The following is a 19,311-nucleotide window of genomic DNA, read 5'->3' as shown; positions in this document are numbered from 1 at the left end:
TGACTGTGGCACAGATCATGAACTCCTTATTGCCAAATTCAGGCTTAAATTGAAGAAAGTAGGGAAAACCACTAGACCATTCAGGTATGACCTAAATCAATCCCTTATGATTATACAGTAGAAGTGACAAATAGATTGGAGGGATTAGATCTGATAGAAAGAGAGCCTGAAGGACTATGGATGGAGGTTTGTGACATTGTACAGGAGGCAGGGATCGAGACCATCCCCAGGGAAAACAAACACAAAAAGGCAAAATGGTTGTCTGAGGAGGCCTTACAAATAGCTGTGAATAGAAGAGAAGCAAAAGGCAAAGGAGAAAAGGAAAGATATACCCATGTGAATGCAGAGTTCCAAAGAACAGCAAGGAGAGATAAGAAAGCCTTCCTCAATGATCAATGCAAAGAAATAGAGGAAAATGATAGAATGGGAAAGACTAGAGATCTCTTCAAGAAAATTAGAGCTGCCAAGGGAACATTTCATGCAAAGATGGGCTCAATAAAGGACAGAAACAGTATGGACCTAAAACAGAAGCAGGAGATATTAAGAAGAGGTGGAAACAATACATAGAAGAACTATACAAAAAAGAAGATCTTCATGACCCAGATAATCACGATGGTGTGATCACCAACCTAGAGCCAGACATCCTGGAATGTGAAGTCAAATGGGCCTTAGGAAGCATCACTATGAACAAAGCTAGTGAAAGAGATGGAATTCCAACTGATCTATTTTAAACCCTAAAAGATGATGCTGTGAAAGTGCTGCACTCAATATGCCAGCAAATTTGGAAAACTCAGCAGTGGCCACAAGATTCTAAAAGGTCAGTTTTCATTCCAACTCCAGAGAAAGGCAATGCCAGAAAATGCTCAAACTACCACATAATTGCCCTCATCTCACATGCTAGTAAAGTAATGCTCAAAATTCTCCAAGCCAGGTTTCAACAGTATATGAACCATGAACTTTCAGATGTTCAAGCTGGATTTAGAAAAGGCAGAGGAACCAGAGATCGAATTGCCAACATCCATTGGAACATCGAAAAAGCAAGAGAGTTCCAGAAAATCATCTACTTCTGTTTATTGACTATGCCAAAAGCCTTTGACTATTTGGATCACCACAACTGTGGAAAATTCTTCAAGAGATGGGAATACCAGAGCACCTGATCTGCCTCTTGAGAAATCTGTATGCAGGTCAGGAAGCAAGAGTGAGAACTGGACATGGAACAACAGACTGGTTCCAAATAGGGAAAGGAGTACATCAAGGCTGTATTTTGTCACCCTGCTTATTTAACTTATATGCAGAGTACATCATGAGAAACGCTGGGCTAGATGAAGAACTAGTTGGAATCAAGATTGCCAGGAGAAACATCAGTAACCTCAGATATGCAGATGACACCACCCTTATGGCAGAAAGTGAAGATGAATTAAAGAGCCTCTTGATGAAAGTGAAAGAGGAGACTGAAAAAGTTGGCTTAATGGTCAACATTCAGAAGACTAAGATCATGGCATCTGGTCCTATCACTTCATGGCAAATAGACGGGGAAACAGTGGAAACAGTGACAGACTTTATTTTGGGGGGCTCCAAAATCACTGCAGATGGTGACTGCAGCCATGAAATTAAAAGATGCTTGCTCCTTAGAAAGAAAGTTATGACCAACCTAGGCAGCATATTAAAAAGCAGAAACATAACTTTGCCAACAAAGGTCCATCTAGTCAAGGCTATGGTTTTTCCAGTAGTCATGTACGGATGTGAGAATTGGACTGTGAAGAAAGCTGAGCACCAAATAATTGATGCTTTTGAACTGTGGTGTTGGAGAAGACTCTTGAGAGTCCCTTGGACTGCATGGAGATCCAACCAGTCCATCCTAAAGGAAATCAGTCCTGAATATTCATTGAAAGGGCTGATGTTGAAGCTGAAGCTCCAAAACTTTGGCCACCTGATGTGAAGAACTGACTCATTTGAAAAGACCCTGATGTTGAGAAAGATTGAAGGCAGGAGGAGAAATGTACGACAGAGGATGAGATTACTGGATGGCATCACTGACTCAATGGCCATGAATTTGAGTAAACTCCAGTTATTGGCGATAGACAGGGAAGCCTGGCATGCTGCAGTCCATGGGGTTGCAAAGAGTCAGAAACGACTGAACGACTGAACTGAACTGACATAAACATGATCGGCCATCAGGAAAGTGCAACTCTAAAGCACGATGATATGTTACTGCACAGCTCTCAGAATGGCTAAAATAAAGAAAAAAATAACAACACCAAATGCTGCTGAGAATGCTGAGAAAATGGACCACTCACACAGTGCTGTTGAGAATGGTACAATCAACCTGGGAAATAGTTTGGCAATTTCTTAAAAAACTAAACATGCAGCTACCATGCTGTGCTGTCCTTAATCACTCGGTTGTATCCCACTCTTTATGACCCCACAGGCTGTAGCCGGCCAGGCTCCTCTGTCCATGGGGATTCTACCATACCAGCTGGCAATTGCACTCCTGAGTGTTTATTTCAGAAAAAAAATAGCCTTATGTTCACACAAAACTTACACATAAATGTTTATAGAAGCTTTATTTGTGTTGCCAAAATACAGAAACAACTTAAATGTCCTTCAATGGATGAATGGTTAAACAGACTGTGTAACCTCCATACCATGGAATTCTACTTAGTACTGAAAAGGAACAGAATATTGGGACACCCTGGATTAATCTGTAGAAAATTATGCTGGGCAGAAAAAAACCAATTCAAAAAGGCTACAAAGCATATGATTCCATTTATATAGCATTCTTTAAAAGACCATGTTATAGAACTGGAGACCAGATAAGCATTTGCCACAGGTTAAGAAGGAAGTAAGAGACACAGAGAACATATTCATGATTGCCAGCGGGGTGGAGAGGTGGGGGAGGAAAGGATTTGGAGTTTGGGATTAGCAGATACAAACTATTTTGTTATCAGCTGGATAAACAACAAGGTCCTATTGTAGCACAGGAAACTATATTCAATATCCTGTTATAAGCCATAATGAAAAGAATATGAAAAAGAATATATATAACTGATCATTTTACTATGCAGCAAAAATTAACACATCATAAATCAATTATACTTAAAGAAAGAAATAATGAAAGAAGGAAGGAAGGAAGGAGAAAGAAAGAGGGGAGGTGGGGGTATTTATAAAACAGCCACACAAGGGCTCCTTATGATGATGGAAATATTCTGTATCTTGACTGTATTGATGTTGATACCGTGACTTATATGATAACTTTGCAAGATTGGGTAAAGGGTACATGGGATCTCTTTGTATTCTTTCTTACAGCTACTTATGAATCTATAAATATCTCAAAATGCCTGGTGGGCTGCAGTCCATGGGGTCGCGAAGACTCAGACATGACTGAGTGACTTCACTTTCATGCATTGGAGAAGGAAATGGCAACCCACTCCAGTGTTGTTGCCTGGAGAATCCCAGGGATGGGGGAGCCTGGTGGGCTACCGTCTATGGGGTCGCACAGAATCGGACACGACTGAAGTGACTTAGCAGCAAAAGGTTAGTTTAAAAAAAAAAGTTAAAGGAGAACTAAATAAATACAGGAAAATTAGGTAACAGTGCATATGCTCCCTAAGCACTGGGCAGAGCTGACTAGAACTCTGAATGACTGGAACCCTGCTGCTGCTACTGCTGCTGCTGCTAAGTCGCTTCAGTTGTGTCCGACTCTGTGCGACCCCATAGACTGCAGCCCACCAGGCTCCCCCGTCCCTGGGATTCTCCAGGCAAGAACACTGGAGTGGGTTGCCATTTCCTTCTCCAATGCATGAAAGTGAAAAGTGAAAGTGAAGTCATTCAGTCGTGTCCAACTCCCAGCGACCCCATGGACTGCAGTCTACCAGGCTCCTCTGTCCGTGCGACTTTCCAGGCAAGAGTACTGGAGTGGGGTGCCATTGCCTTCTCCAGACTGGAACCCTGGGAGGCATTAAATATGCCTATTGACCTAACCTACTTGATTGTTCACAATCACTGGGTTTTCTTGTAGTCTCCAGTGATTAGAGGTAGATTTTGGCTACGGATCTCCCTGCCGCCCAACAACTACCCAGCAGATGATGTGTTGCAAAATGCAAACAAGTCTAAGACCAAATCCTACCAATAACGAATTCTGTCAGTAAGCAGGCATCAAAGCAATTATGAACCTGTTCTCATAGCTTAGTGGAGTCCCAGCCATCTGTCCCTTAGGCACTCTGTGAAGGCTCATCCCAGGTAGATACAATCATGTTCTGGGGGCAGGGTGCAGTCAAACTTCTGGCAGGGTTAGGTGACCGAATCCTCCACTCTCAGGACATGGGGCCAAATCCATTCAAGGTCAAGAACACCACTCTGCCCTGCTCATAGACACCACATCCTTGTTCACAGGAGGGTGAAAGTGCCTGTGCAACACTTCTAGCAAATCCACACATCTTGGAAGATCCTTCCTCAGGAAAACTATCGATAACCTTTCTTAGGCTAAGGGGCAAACTCTCTAATGAAAGTCAGGTTAGCTGAAGCACAGATGTTGATGAAGTCTGATTTAGCATCTTTAAAAATTAGCTGAAACCTGGATTTAGCCAAAGTCTTGGCAAAAACAGCACACTCTCTGGGTAACTTGCAGACAGTTTAATAAAAGGCTGATTTACAAAGTGTGAATAGTGTGTGGAAAACCCACGATATTCTGGAGCTATTAACAACAGCAGCTGTGAACCTGAAAGGGTTGGGGGATGAACGGATACCAGAACCAGAGGGTGGAGAGGGCTGCTCAACAGAGCTACGGCCTTCAGCAGAGGGACACAGCCTTCCCTGACCCAGAGAAAGAGAGCAGAAAGAAACCCAGCTTCATGTTCCTGACTCCCTTTTACCTGTTGCCAGTGTCTCCCAACCCCTACAAACCCTGCTGAAACCAGAGACCAACTGAGGTGCTTGGTGCAAGTCAGCCTCCTGGGGCACAGAGGAGGGTGAAGAAGAGCAGAGAGTGAATCCTGAGGGGGCAAGTAGAAGAAACTCAACACACACCACCTTGGACATTATCTTCAACTGTTAACGCACAGCAGAAACGTGCACTCACTAATCTTATATACAAATTTACCGTACAACCCAGTGATTCCATTCCTAGGTAATCTACCCAAGAGAAATGGAAATATATGTCCATGCAAAACAGCACATAAGAGTATTCGCAGCAGCATATTATATACCTCCCAAGAGGGAACAACCCACATATTCATCAGTTAATAAATGAATAAACAAACTGTGATGTATCCATATGATAGAATATTATTCTGCAATAAAAACTGAAGAACCACTGACACGTGCTACAACATGGATGAACCTCAAAAATACTCTGAAGGAAATCAGACACAAACGACTTCATACCGTGTGGTGGCATTTGTATGAAATGTTCAGAAAAGATGAGCGGCAGCCTAGGACTAGGGGTAGGAATGGGGGATTAACCATGGCCAGTTGTCAGTGATCTCACTAGGGTCATTAGGATGATGGACATATGCTAAAACTGGATAGTGATGATGGTGAACTCTTTGGTCAATTTACTAAAAGTTATTGTACTGTACATTTAGGTGAATTTTATGGTATGTGAATTATACCTCAAGAAACTGTTTAAACTTACGGACTCACATATATCATATTATGATGCTGAAGTATTTTAAAGCAAATTATACTCAGTATAACGCTGATCTTCAGTCATAAAGTATTATTACAAGTCCCACCCCTGGCCTGGAATCTGTATAGTGAGGTTTCACTTTGTAAAAAGACATATATATATAAAATTAGGGGTGATATTCTGGGTTCAATCCCTGAGCCAGGAAGAACCCCTGGAGAAGGGAAAGGCTATCGCTCCAGTATTCTTGCCAGGATAATTCCATGGACAGAGGAGACTGGCAGGCTACAGTCCATGGGGTCGAAAAGTCAGACACGACTGAGTGACTAACATCTTCCCTTTTTTTTTCATTCTGCATCTGTCGTTTCTTTAAATAGTTGATTTCCTAGTATATTTTTAAATGACATGCAAAGAAATTTACTCACAGGCAGTTTGGCTGGAACATAGCTATGGAAAGGAAATAAGCCACAGAAAATCTCTCAAAGACTTTTGTATCAATTTTGACTGACTTGAGATAGAGAAAGCTTCATTCAGACCAGACTGAACAGAGGAGAGGATAGGAAGAGGGTCCCTAAGAGAAACACATCTTCAGCTGTGCCCATACCACACTTCCCTCTGAAAAACAACCACCATGGAAAAACTAAACCAAGAAGAGTGAACCCCAAGGTAAACTATGGACTCTGGGTGATAACGATGTATCAGTGTATGTTCACTGATTGTAGCAAACTTGCCACTCTGGAGTATATGTGGGGTCAGGGCGTATATGTGAACTCGCTGCACCTTCTGCAAGATTCTGTGGTCAGTCTAGAACTGCTCGAAAAAGTTGTCTACTTTAAAACTCTCAAAATAAATAGAAAATTAAAAGATAAAAAAATTAAAAGTAAGAACTGTCCAATTTTAAGGCTAGTGATATCGTGAAGTCTTCTCTTTCTCTCCTGGAAAATCCCCCACCTCCCACCCCCCACCAGCCCTCATTTTTAGTCTGGGAATCTAGCAAAGCATGGCTAAAAATTAAGCACCTTCGTCTCACAATTCACTTCATCAGCCTCCTGAAAAGGAAACTGTTCATTAAATGGAAAACAATTGGCATTTTCAGCACAAAGGACTCTGCCTTGTGGGCTTCCAGCCTCTCCTGAATTGTGCCATTTCTCTTACGAGCCATAGACTTTGTAAAGGTTCCATGTGAAGTGGTCAGAGTCAGGAGGGGGGCATGGAAAACACTTGATTGTCTGGGCCAGCATTGTTCCCTTTGTCCATTTGAGCAGGGCTCAATCTTATTTCTAGAATGTCCAGGCTGACAGGCTCCATATATGGGTTTTACTGCTCCCTTGTTTCAGGGAGTTAAGCCCCTGAAGCACTCACTTTCCCAGAATTCCCCGCTGGGCACTGTACTAAAGAAGAATGGCTGCTGCTGTGATGAATGGGCCGTTTTCCTTCTGCTGTGTGTTAGGGCCTGGTTCAAGGAAGGTGCTTGTCACCACTAATCTGTAACAGGTGGTGGGAACACCAGGGAAGACAGGGCTTCTTCTGTGAGGCAGTAAATAGAAAAGTTTGAATTCAGGTGCCAAAGGAACAGAAATGGTGTGAAATACAGAGTGAAGCAGAGGCTTCAGAGGTGTGAAGAGCAAGCTCATTCTTGTCCTCCTTCCTCCATGCCATCCCTCTCAACAACTTTTTTCACCTGCTTCCAGTAATGGTTGACATTCCTTTAAAAGGAGACAAAGTCTCTTTTGCTTCTCCAGTTACAAATACAGACTAGGTTAGAATGCTTCCAGAAAGATGGAGTGAAAATACTTTTCCCTATCTCTACTATGAAATGCAACTAAAACAGGCAATGTGGACATAATACATAAAATAAATATAAGAAGACTCCAAAAGAGAGTGAGAAGAGTAGCTATGGGCCTTGAGACCTGAGGAAACCAGCCATGAGTTTCCTGGGTTTTATTTTTGCCTCATATATCCCAGACTTATTGCTGGATAAGGTGGATATTCAGAAACACCAACAGATATGGACATAAAAAGTCCCAACAAGAGTCTGCTGTCTCTAACAAAAAGACTAGAAAACGGGCACGCTAGCAAGGCTGAAAACTTTAGAAAATAACTGCTTTACTGCAGGCAAATAACTCAAATATATATATATATATGCATATAAGCTTCTACTGCCACCCTCGCCTCCAAAGGTTGAGGGGGGAGCTGACACTTCCACCCTGGGAAGGCTGCCCTAACAAGGATTCCAACCCCTGCCATGTTGGCATCAGATAAGTCTGAGCAGGATGCCAGGACTTTCATCCCAGCCATCCTACCCCTCATGTCAGCTGAGACTTGAGCTTCCACTTCTACCTGATGGTGCCAGAGCACCCCCTCAGCTCTCTCCCCTCTTCCTTCCCCTGGAATGATGACAGAGGAAGCCTAGTGGATATTCAGGACTTATACCATCACTGCAGTAACAGTGAGACCACTGCCTCCAAGTACCACTTGTGGAGAGCAGTAAGGACGCACTCTTTCCCCCCAAAATCCAGAGTGGCCTTTGAGGAGCCAGAACTCCTACCCATATCCAGCAACTGCCAGTGGAGGCCAAGTGGAAAACCTGGGCTCCTATCTCACCTGATAGAAAAATGTCAGCACCCTCTCCTCCCCCTTCTGAAGCAATGGCCACTCACATCTAAATAGGAAAGTTTAAATATGATCCAGAGTCTCACAACTTAAAACCAAAAATATCCAAGATTCAATAAAAAAAAAAAAAAACACACCAAGAAGATCTCGGTTTGAGTAAGATAAAAGCAATCAACAAATACCAACATTGAGATGACATAGATATTAGAATTATCTGGTTAGAATTTCTAAAAAGCTGCCATAAAAACACTTCAGAGAGCAATCACAAACCTAAGTAAAACAAAAGAAAAATAGAATGTTTCAGCAAATAAAGATAAAAAGAATCAAATGGAAATTTTAGAACTGAAAAGTACAGGAAGTGAAATTAAAAAATCAATGGGCTCAATAGCAGAATGGAGAGACCAAGGAAAGAATCCATGAACTTAAAGATAAAACAATAGGAATTATCCAATCTAAACAGTGGAGAAGGAAATGGCAACCCACTCCAGTATTCTTGCCTGGAGAATCCCATGGACAGAGGAGCCTGGCGGGCTATAGTACATGGGGTCACAAGACTCAGACATGACTGAGCAACTAAACTGCAATCTAAAGAGAGAAAAAATACACTGAAAAAAATGCACAGCATCTCAGACACCTACAAGGAAGGACTATAAGAAAAATCTCACATTGTGTCACCGGAGTCCCAGAAGAAAAGAAGGCAGAAGGAATATTTGCAGAAAGTATAAATGAAAAATTCTCAAATCTGTGAAAATGTATAAACTTACAGATTCAAGAGGCTAAGTGAATCTCAAAGAAGATAAACTCAAATAAACCCGCACCAAGAAACATAACTAAACTCCTGAAAACTGAACACAAAGAAAAATGTGTTGAAGACAATGAAAGAGAAACAACACTTGACCTATGAGAAAAATTATTTGAATGACATGAAACTCACCAGAAACCATACAGGCCAGAAGGAAGAGGCACAACATTTTCCAAGTGCTGAAAGGAAAGGATTGTCAACTATAAATCCTATATTCAGCCAAATTATCCTTCTGGAATGAAGGGGAAATTGATACATTCTCTGATGAAGAAAAACAATGAGAATGTGCCACCAGCAGAACTACTATAAAAGAACAGCTACAGGAACTTCTCTAAATAGATAGGAAATTAGAAAAGAAAAAATCTTGGAACATCAGGGAAGAATAAACAATAAAAAGAGTAAAAATATGGTAAATACCACACATTCTCTTTCTCAAAAAAAAAAAAAAAGCAATATATGGGAGAGAAAAGGCAGCTTATACATTCAATAATAACAGTGGCTAAACTTGGAGAGCTTACTCTCTGCAAAGCATTTTGCCCACCTCATCCATATAACTTCTACAAAAGCCCAGATGGAATTAGCATCTCCTCCAGTTTATTGATGTGGAAATTCTGCAGTAAGCATATTGAGGCAGAGTTTGAACAGACAGTGATCTAATTAATTTTCAACCTCAAATTCTTAGCTATTACAATCCATAGTATTCCAGACTCTGAACTGCTTTCCTTGAAGCAGCATTTAGCAGGGAGACAAGAACAGGTTCTCTGGAAGAGAGAAAATCTTGCATGAAAGAAAGATCACAGAAAATTGTTTAATACAGCCTTAGAAAAGAATGAAAGGAAACAATAAGATTCTACAAGAGCAAGACAAGAATTAGTCTAGAACAGAAACAGAATTTGAAAGTTCTTAGGTGGTATCTTTTGTGCTAATAAAGACCTGGAAGCCCAGAAAGGATATATAATTTGTCCAAAATCTGCAGACCGTGTCTGAGTGAGGACTAGAGTACATAGCTCCTGACCCTTAGACCACTGCCTAGTCGCTAAGTCGTGTCTGACTTTTTGTGATCCCCATTGATCACAGTAGCCTGTCAGACTCCTCTACCCAAGGAATTTTCCAGGCAAGAATACTGGAGTGGGTTGCTATTTCCTACTCCAGACTATCTTCCCAGGGATCAAACCCACGTCTGCTGTGTCTCCTGAATTGGCAGACAGATTCTTTACCACTGCACCACATGGAAGCCCAGTAATAGCTTACCAAACTACATATCCTGTAAACACATTTTTAGAAAAGCGTTACTACCTGCTATCTATCTGTCTACAGAGAAACAAAAAGCCTAGAAGAAAACACTCAAAGACATCATACACCAGTGACCCTCAACCCTATCAGATTCTCTTTATATTATTTTTTAATGTTCATTAATCTTCTTGAAATGAAAGTTTTATATATATATGCTACCTATACAAATGATTTTTAAATTAACATATGCCCTGGCTATGATGTAAAGGATAAACACAAGGAAAGTAGTTGATAATTTTTTATTGTTTTAAGTATAATAAATGCTTATGGTACAATTACCCTAGAAAATAACAGTGCCCCCATAAATTCCTAAAACAATTCCTAAGGAGAGATACTGCCACCTTTGAATATCATTGTATTTTTTTAAGGTAGCGAGGGGGTGAGATTGTGATTTTTAAATTTCCTTTTCAATAGAAAATAGTTTTCTTCGTAAAGGAATGTCTCTTGCTTTTCTAATCAGAAAAGTAGTGTTTGTGGTGACACATGACCATGGTATGTTTAATACAAGGAGAGGAGAAAGTCCCCAAGAACACAACCTACCTCGAATGAGTAAGCTTTCCCAATCCCATCTCCTGCTCCGGTGATCACTGAAAAAAGCAGAAATGGTTTTAAAGGATAGAATTAATTAATCTTTAAAATCTTCTTTCTTGCTGGCTACATTTGACTGCAGGCCTACTCTCTAAGATACAATATAATATTCCAAAGCAATGCCCTCCTACTCTCTAACCCAACTCTGCTCAACTGTGACCAACTTTGCTTAACTGGGAATGTTCCAGCCTTGACTTCCTTCACTAAACTTCAAAATGAAACTTTTTTTTGGATGAGGTTGGGGGAAGAGTTGGTGAGGCTATGGAAAACATGGTCCAAAATGAAACAAAGTGCCTTAGCCAGAAAACACTTTATTCAAACCCCATAAGGGTTTACAGTTCTAAGCCTTAGTTCATCAAGGACAAGCAGTGTACTCTATTCTCTCTCTACCCACACACCCAGTTGTCACTGTAAGGATGTTTCAAGGTTCCTAGTGAAAGTCAAGTTCTCCCCATTTCCTATCCTCACCCTCATAGGATAGCAGAAATCAAAACCCATGGAAGATAGAGAACTTTTAACAAGGAGGAAAATACAGAAATGCAAAAAGAAGATGGAGTGACATGAAGAAACCTAAAGAATTTGTGTTCACTAGATCAACTGATTAATAGATGACAGTGAGATGTGCTATCTAGTCCTTTTATAGTCCATAGCACATACATTAAAAATTTTTTTTAATTGGTAGAATATTGCTTTACAGTGGTGTGTTGGTTTCTGCTACATAACAATGGAAATTGGTCATAATTATATATTCCCTGCCCCCATCCCATCCCTCTAGGTCATCACAGAGCACCAGGCTCGGCTCCCTGTGTTATATAGCAGCTCCCCACTAGCTATCTATTTTACACATAAGAGTGTATATATGTGAATTCTACTTTCTGCAACTCTTGCCACCCTCTCCTTCCTTCGCTGAGTCCACAAGTCCATTCTCTACATCAGCATCTCCATTCCTTCCCTGCAAATAGGTTCATCAGCACCATTTTTCTAGATACCATGCTATGCTATGCTATGCTAAGTCACTTCAGTCGTGTCCAACTCTGTGCGACCCCATAGACAGTAGCCTACCAGGCTCCCCGGTCCCTGGGATTCTCCAGGCAAGAACACTGGAGTGGGTTGCCATTTCCTTCTCCAATGCATGAAAGTGAAAAGTGAAAGTGAAGTCGCTCAGTCGTGTCCGACTCTTAGCGACCCCATGGACTGCAGCCTTCCAGGCTCCTCCATCCATGGGATTTTCCCGGCAAGAGTACTGGAGTGGGGTGCCATTGCCTTCTCCGCTAGATACTATATATATATATGTGTGTATATATATATATATATGTATGTTAATATATACTTTTCTCTTTCTGACTTACTTCACTCAGTGTAACAGGCTCTAGGTTCATCTACCTCACTGCAACTGACTCAATTTTTTCCTTGTAGAACTGAGTACTTTTCCACTGTATAACAGCACATACATATTTAATGACTGAGCTCTAGAGTAAAACTCAATTGTGTGAATGTCATAGCTTCAAAATAAACTACGATTCAGTATATACCTATCTGCAATTTACCTTTGCAGCAAAATCGAAGGATATGCTTTCCAAAAGTGTGTACGAAAGCTGTGTGTGCATTTAGTTTACTTGAGAGGGAAAGCGGACCAAGCAAGCAGCACACTGGCAGAAGCACCCTCATTTTAATAATTACCAATTATTTTATGTGTTTATTTGGATACTTTTAAGTGACTCCATGCATATGACCTATTTCACTTGGTAGAGGTACTATGCTCAGGGTTCTGTTGTCTTCCGCTCCATCTTCCCCTTCCTTACAGGCGTCCTCCAAATCACCAAGTACCAGGCCTGAACTACATAGGCAAGATCCTGTCGCTAAGTGGCCGGCATCTACTGAGTGCTTACTTTCTGCCATGCACTTTATTTGGGGCGTTTGTTTGTCATTCACTTAGACCTAATTATTTACCAACTAAATTACACAGCAGCTTTACACAGCGTGAGATGGACAGGAGACAGAAGAGAGGAGGCGGCTGGCATCTGAGGTTCCTGGCTGCCTCCCCTCCTGCTCCTGTGCGTTAGCGGTGAAGTTCTCAGTGCCGCCTCCGTCCCAGTTCCCAGACCGGGCCTGGGACACAGGTTAAATTAGGTCCAGGCTCTGTCACTCCACAGCCACCTGGGCTCCCACTAGCAGCTTCTTCACGGGAGTTGGGGGTGAGGGTGACAGATGAGGCTGTTTGAATTTAGGGAGAAGGTGGAACAGGCATCATAGGTCCAATAAAGCTCTTCCTTGTCAGGCTTACAGAAACACAGAAAGCGCATGTGGCTGGGCAGCCCCACAGCCACCATTTCATCTAACATTCAAAACAAGCCTGTAATGCGGGGACCATCATTTCCCTTATAAATGAGGAAGCTAAGGGAAAGTTCTTAACCCAGTCAAGGCCGCAGTGCTAAAGATGATGGCAGCAGGATCTGAACCCAGGCTTTGATCTTGGTCCCAAAACTCTATAAAGGATACCAGTGACAAAATTGGGAAATCGGCCACATATAGCTGCATATGAATTTCTTTTGGAATGCTTGTTCTTAGAAGGGCCAAGTTCTAACCCCTCAGAGCATGGCATTTAAATCTGTGTGGAGCTGGGCTTAAAGGATCCAGAACACTCAAGTTCAGAATGCTCAGCAAGTACTTTGGGAACTTCCTACTGACCTGAGAGGAAGGAGTTCTCACACATACATATCCTCTCTCTCTCTCTCTCCAGATATAACAAGCAACAGTTAAAAACACATTTTTTTCATGCCAAACAATTTCCATATAATAATTTTTTAATTTCCAATGCTGAGGGTATAAGGTTGCCAGCTCTTGCAAATAAGGACACAGGATGCCCAGTTAAATTTTAATTTCAGGTAAACAGCAAATAATTTTTTAGTATAAGAATGTCCCATGTAATAACTAGAGTATCATGTATTAAAAATTATTTATTTATCACTAAATAAGAAATTCAAATATAACTTGAGAATCCTGTATTTTATCTGGCATTCCTATAAGGTTGTTTACAATCTCTCCTATTTAGCCTGGGATTGTATTCCTAAAGCCACTTAAAATCTTTTTTATTTTTTTTAAGTCACTGGATTTCTTATAACCCTATTGTAGCATAAAACCTGACAGCTGGGTTTTTGTTTTTGTTTTTTTCTTTTTCATAATGCAAGGTCTTGGCTTATGCTTTGATTGCCAGTTAGGTATCAGTTTCAAAGAGGCACCTACTTTAAAAACGGTGATTGCTAATATAAGTTATTTTGGCCACAGGATAAAGTAAAGAGCCAGATAATCTCCCCCAAATGAGGTCTCTTTTTTAAAAATGTTGTTATTCAGTTGCTAAATCGTGTCCAATTCCTTGCAACCCCACAAAACTGAAGCACATCAGGCTTCCTTGTTCTTCACTATCTCCCAGAGTTTGCTCAAACTCATGTCCATTGAGTCAGTGATGCTATCTCACCCTCTGCCACCCACTTCTCCTCTTGCCCTCAGTCTTTCCCAGCATCAGGGTCTTTTCTGATGAGTCAGCTTTTCGCATCAGGTGCCCAAAGTATTGGAGCTTCAGCATCAGTCCTTCCAATGAAAATTCAGGGTTGATTTCTTTAGGATTGACTGGTTTGATCTCCTTGCTGTCCAGGGGACTCTCAAGAGTCTTCTCCAGCACCACAATTCAAAAGTATCGATTCTTTGGCATTCAGCCTTCTTTATAGTCCAATTCTCACATCTGTACATGACTAGAAAAACCATAGCTTTGACTATACTGACCTTTGTAAAAAAAAACCTGACGTCTCTGCTTTTTAATACGCTGTCTAGGTTTGTCATAGCTTTTCTTCCAAGGAGCAAGCATCTTTTAAAAATCTTGGTTGGTTTCAATAACTGACCATTTTGACCACTTGTTTTTTCTCTTCCCATGCTTTAACTTCCCTCTCTTATGTTTTAAATTCACTATTAAAGAAAGAGTTCTTGAAACCCTAGGCCCCCAGTCCGGAATAAAATAAATGCAGAACCCCAGGCCCGTTCACTCTCTCCCTCTCTTTCTACACATGACCTTGTTGTGGCACCAGGTGCACTGTATAATTTACAGGTCCTGTAGGTAATAAACCTTTATTTTTTCTTAAGTTTCCTGATGGTGCTGAAAGGCATTTTGCAATCATAGTAAGACCCACAAGGGCAGGCCAGGTCACAGCATTGGTTATTGATAGACTGACACCAACACATAATACCAACTTTGAAATGCAAACCTAGCACTTCATTCAAGGAGATGCTGAAACCATAGCCTCCTGTTCTTCACCTTAAACTCAGTATAGGGCTGAAATTCTGCATGACAGTTTCAGGAGCCAAAGTCTATTGAGAGGCAGTGATTAATCAATCTACTTGGGACATAAACCAGACCCAGATTCTGAATATAACCATTTAAAAACATGTCTCCACAGAGATCTTTATTGCCTTGATTTTGCATTACCCTCACTTGGTGACAGGTCTCTGAGAAATTAGTATAATAAAATGGATTTAAATTATTATTGGATTTCAGAATTTTGAAGCTCTGTTTAAGGAAATGAAAGCACTCTGGGTTTTTGAAAATCTGGGGGAGATGATACATAATTTTCTGCCTCATCCATGATTTGTATCATCAGAAACTCCAAAAATAAGAAAACCCAACTAGTGAGGATGAGAGGAAAAGCACACAGGAAAGAACTGAGTCACATTCTTCCTGAATGATTCTCCTGATGCCTCACATCATGTTTTTCAGTCAATTTCATTTGTACTTTCCAACCCCGCAAATTAACCCAAAGGAATTACATCTTTGCTCTCAAAAGGAAAAGATGCAATATATCATTGAGACCTAAGTAATAATAAAAACAACAAGAACAAAAGATGAAAAGCTTTCTTTACCTGCCCACTCTCCCATTGACTTCAAGAAAGACCTTGGCAAAACTTTCCAGAAGTGCAGGAAAATAAATTTAGAGAATCTCACGCATTTCATCAGGTAGACCAGGCAAACCAGCAACCCTACAAAAATGAAGAACTGCTCCAGAGCCTCCTTCATGATGGCACCATGGCAGATGCTGTTTCAGACCTGGTCCAGTCCCTCACAGCCTTCGAAGTGAGCGTGGCTGCTCTGCAGGAGCGTCGGTCCCCTTCTGGAGTCACTGGGAACATTTCAATGAGTCACTGTGTCAAGGCATTCAGATTAGAGTAACTTCTTTACACAATCCTCTGATTCACAAGCTTTAAAATAAAATATTCTTTCTAATATTTTTATAGCACAGTTGGGCTTTTGTGAGGCAGGGGAGTGTTGAAGAAGTCAAAGGTGAACATAAAGATAAAGACCGGACAAAGAAAAATGGCAGCCCAGCATTCCCTCCCTAAATCTGGAAGCTAAAAAAGATACTAAAAACTATGCAAAATTCTAGAAGTCATTCATTCACTTAGTCAACAACTATCTATTGACTGCCTACCAGGTGGCAATCACTGTTTGAAGCCTTGGGAATAGAGAATAGTAAACACGGGCAGTCACTGCCAGGGGGAGCTGAGATTCAGAGTCAATATGCAAATAAAAAGATAATGTCACATATCAGTGCCATAAAAAAGTGCTGTGGAGTGACAGGAAAAAATTCTGTGAAGAGGTGGTATTTTGAGCTGAAATTTGAGTGGAAAGGAGATAGCCCTACAAAGATAAGTTTCTTCCCCCAGGCTGAGGGAACAGCTAGTACAAGTGACCTGAAATGAGAAAGATGCATGTATTTGAGGAGTAAATAGCACTACACAGAGGATCTGGTGTGTACAGAACAAAAGAAAAGAATAAAGTAAGATGGAGGCATGCGGAGGAGCCAGATACTCCTGGTGAGGAGTTTGGACTTAAGTGAGAGGAAGCCACCAAAGACACTCAGATAATTGTTGTTTTCGTTGTTCAGTCACTCAGTCGTGTCCGACTCTGTGACTCCATGGACTGCAGCATGCCAGGCTTCCCTGTCCTTCACTATCTCCTGGAGTTTGCTCAGACTCATGTCCATTGAGTCAGTGATGCCATCCAACCATCTCGTTCTCTGTCATCCCCTTCTCCTCCTGCCCTGTCTTTCCCAGCATTAGAGACTTTTCCCATGAGTCAGCTCTTCTCATCAGGTGACCAAAGTATTGGAGCTTCAGCTTCAGCATCAGTCCTTCCAGTGAATATTCAGGGTTGATTTCCTTTAGAATTGACTGGTTTGATCTCCTTGCAGTCCAAGAGATTCTCAAGAGTCTTCTCCAACCCCACCATATCAAAAGCATCAGTTCTTTGGTTCTCAGCCTTCTTTATGGTCCAGCTCTCACATCCATACATGACTACTGAAAAAAACATAGCTTTGACAATATGGACCTTTGTTGGCAAAGTAATGTCTCTGCCTTTGTCATAGCTTTTCTTCCAAGACAATAGCATTACATAATCTGAGTCACTTGATGCTGAGAAAAGGTGACCTTTTGGAGGTAGAGATGGAGAATGGTCACGACATAGAAACAGGGGAATGAAGAGACTCTGACATCATCCAAGAATAGTGTCCTCATGTTCAGCTCTTGGCCCTCTTCTCTTTGGTGTCCACACTTAGTCATTTGATGGCATTACCTAATCTCTTGACTTTAAGGACTTTGTGCACTGAGAACCCCTAAATGTATAACTTCAACGGTAACCAGGCTGCTCATCCATACTTGCATTTCCATTTGAATGCAAGTAACATTAACACCTCCATTTGAATGCTTAATAGTCATCTCAAGCTTAAGTCTAATAATGGCTTCTGATATTACCTTCAAATGTCAAAACTTATTTCCCTTGCCAATTTCCCTATACCAGAACATGGCAGCTCTTATGTTCCAGTTGTTCAGATTAAAAACCTTGGAGACAGGTTTGCCTGTATGTCAGGTGATGAGCAAAATCCTTTCAGTGAGGAGGAGACCCAGGAAGGAAAGTGAGAGGTACAAGTTACTGCCAAGTTCAGCCTGCATCGTTCTCTAAACCATGGCATGTATTTATCCTGGCACTTTCAACTAAGGTCCTTATCTGGAGCAGCTTCTCAGTTCCAATTGTCACTTGTTCATGAAGCTATGGGCTACCTGAAAAAAGTACAAGTAATATGGAGATTAAACTATAATTAGAGCAAATGAGATGGCCTTTGCCAACAGCGGCTCCCCATTTCTTCCCGTTTTTCCGACTGCCCCTTATTTACTATGTCTTGTGTACCCAACTCTGTACTAAGCACATTACAAGGATTACCTGTCTTGGTTAATTATTACTCTTTCCACTGATGGTTAGTTGGCAGAAGCAGATAGTGTAGATCAACCATCTCAGCTCATCCACAAATGTTCCCAAAGGAGTGAGAGGCTGAGGTGTTTGATAAACATGAAGACAACAATTATTGTTTTTACTAAGGTCTGGGAAAAGCCAGGCCAATGTCCAGCAGTCTGTCCTGTGACTCTGGTTTAGTTTTCTTCTGAGCATATTTTTTATTGGCTTATCTTATTTATTGTTTGTGGTTGGGTCTCCTGCCACGACAAGTAAATTCCTTTGGATTGGGACTTTGCTTTGTAGAACAAAAGTACTCTGACCCACAGCTCCTTAATATAGCAAATGGAGACAAGTAGAAGAATATTCAAAAGAGCATTGTTCCAATAGGGAAAACTGAGAACTATCCCAATGAGTTTATTCTCACAGTGGAATATTATACAGTAGTGCAAATGAATGAATGATAGCCAAACAGAACAATATGTGACATTCAGAAACATAATGTTGAGTCAAAAAAAGCAAATGCCAGAATATTACATTAAGTCTGATATTTTATAAACTCAGAAAAGCAATATAAAGAAATATATTGCTTATGTTAAAATGTGATAAAATTGTTGTTACAAACAATGGAATGATAAACACAAAATTCAATAAAGTGGTTTCATCTGGGGAGAAATGATATGATGGAGAGGTCCTATAGGCAGGTATAAGCTACTGGTATCATGTGACTCTTGAACTTAGTAGTATGTACATGAGTGTTTACACAATATAATACAATGTTTTATAACTTATATACATTTCACACATAATCTTTTGCTTGCAATAATTATACTATACTAAAATGTACAGTGAAAAACCTGAATATTCATGATGATTTCAAACATGAAAATTAAATAAAATATAATTATATGGTTAAAAAAAAGCAAGTAGTCAAGGTTGTATATTGTCACCCTGCTTATTTAACTTATATGCAGAGTACATCATGAGAAATGCTGGGCTGGAGGAAGCACAAGCTGGAATCAAGATTGCCAGGAGAAATATCAATAACCTCAGATATTCAGATGACACTACCCTTATGGCAGAAAGTGAGGAGGAACTAAAAAGCCTCTTGATGAAAGTGAA

The 19,311-nt window shown here is 40.8% G+C and overlaps 1 protein-coding gene across 1 annotated transcript in view; it reads right to left on the bottom strand.

Annotated features, from left to right (window-relative positions):
* Nucleotides 1-16,897, bottom strand: part of HSD17B3 (hydroxysteroid (17-beta) dehydrogenase 3) — a 55,730-nt gene extending 38,833 nt beyond the window's left edge. Inside the window, exons 1-2 of the mRNA XM_010836017.1 lie at nucleotides 15,828-16,897; nucleotides 10,872-10,918 (exon numbers count right to left, since the gene is read on the bottom strand). Of these exons, the coding sequence (XP_010834319.1) occupies nucleotides 10,872-10,918; nucleotides 15,828-15,981 (201 nt within the window). The 5' untranslated portion in view covers nucleotides 15,982-16,897. The remainder of the gene's footprint in view (nucleotides 1-10,871; nucleotides 10,919-15,827) is intronic.
* Between the last annotated feature and the right edge of the window lie 2,414 nt (nucleotides 16,898-19,311).

The sequence above is a fragment of the Bison bison genome, unplaced genomic scaffold (genome assembly GCF_000754665.1).
Source record: "Bison bison bison isolate TAMUID 2011002044 unplaced genomic scaffold, Bison_UMD1.0 scf7180017864057, whole genome shotgun sequence".
In the NCBI taxonomy this organism is placed as follows: Eukaryota; Metazoa; Chordata; class Mammalia; order Artiodactyla; family Bovidae; genus Bison; species Bison bison.
Note: the sequence above shows the minus strand (reverse complement) of the source record. Positions and strands in the feature narration are given on the sequence as shown.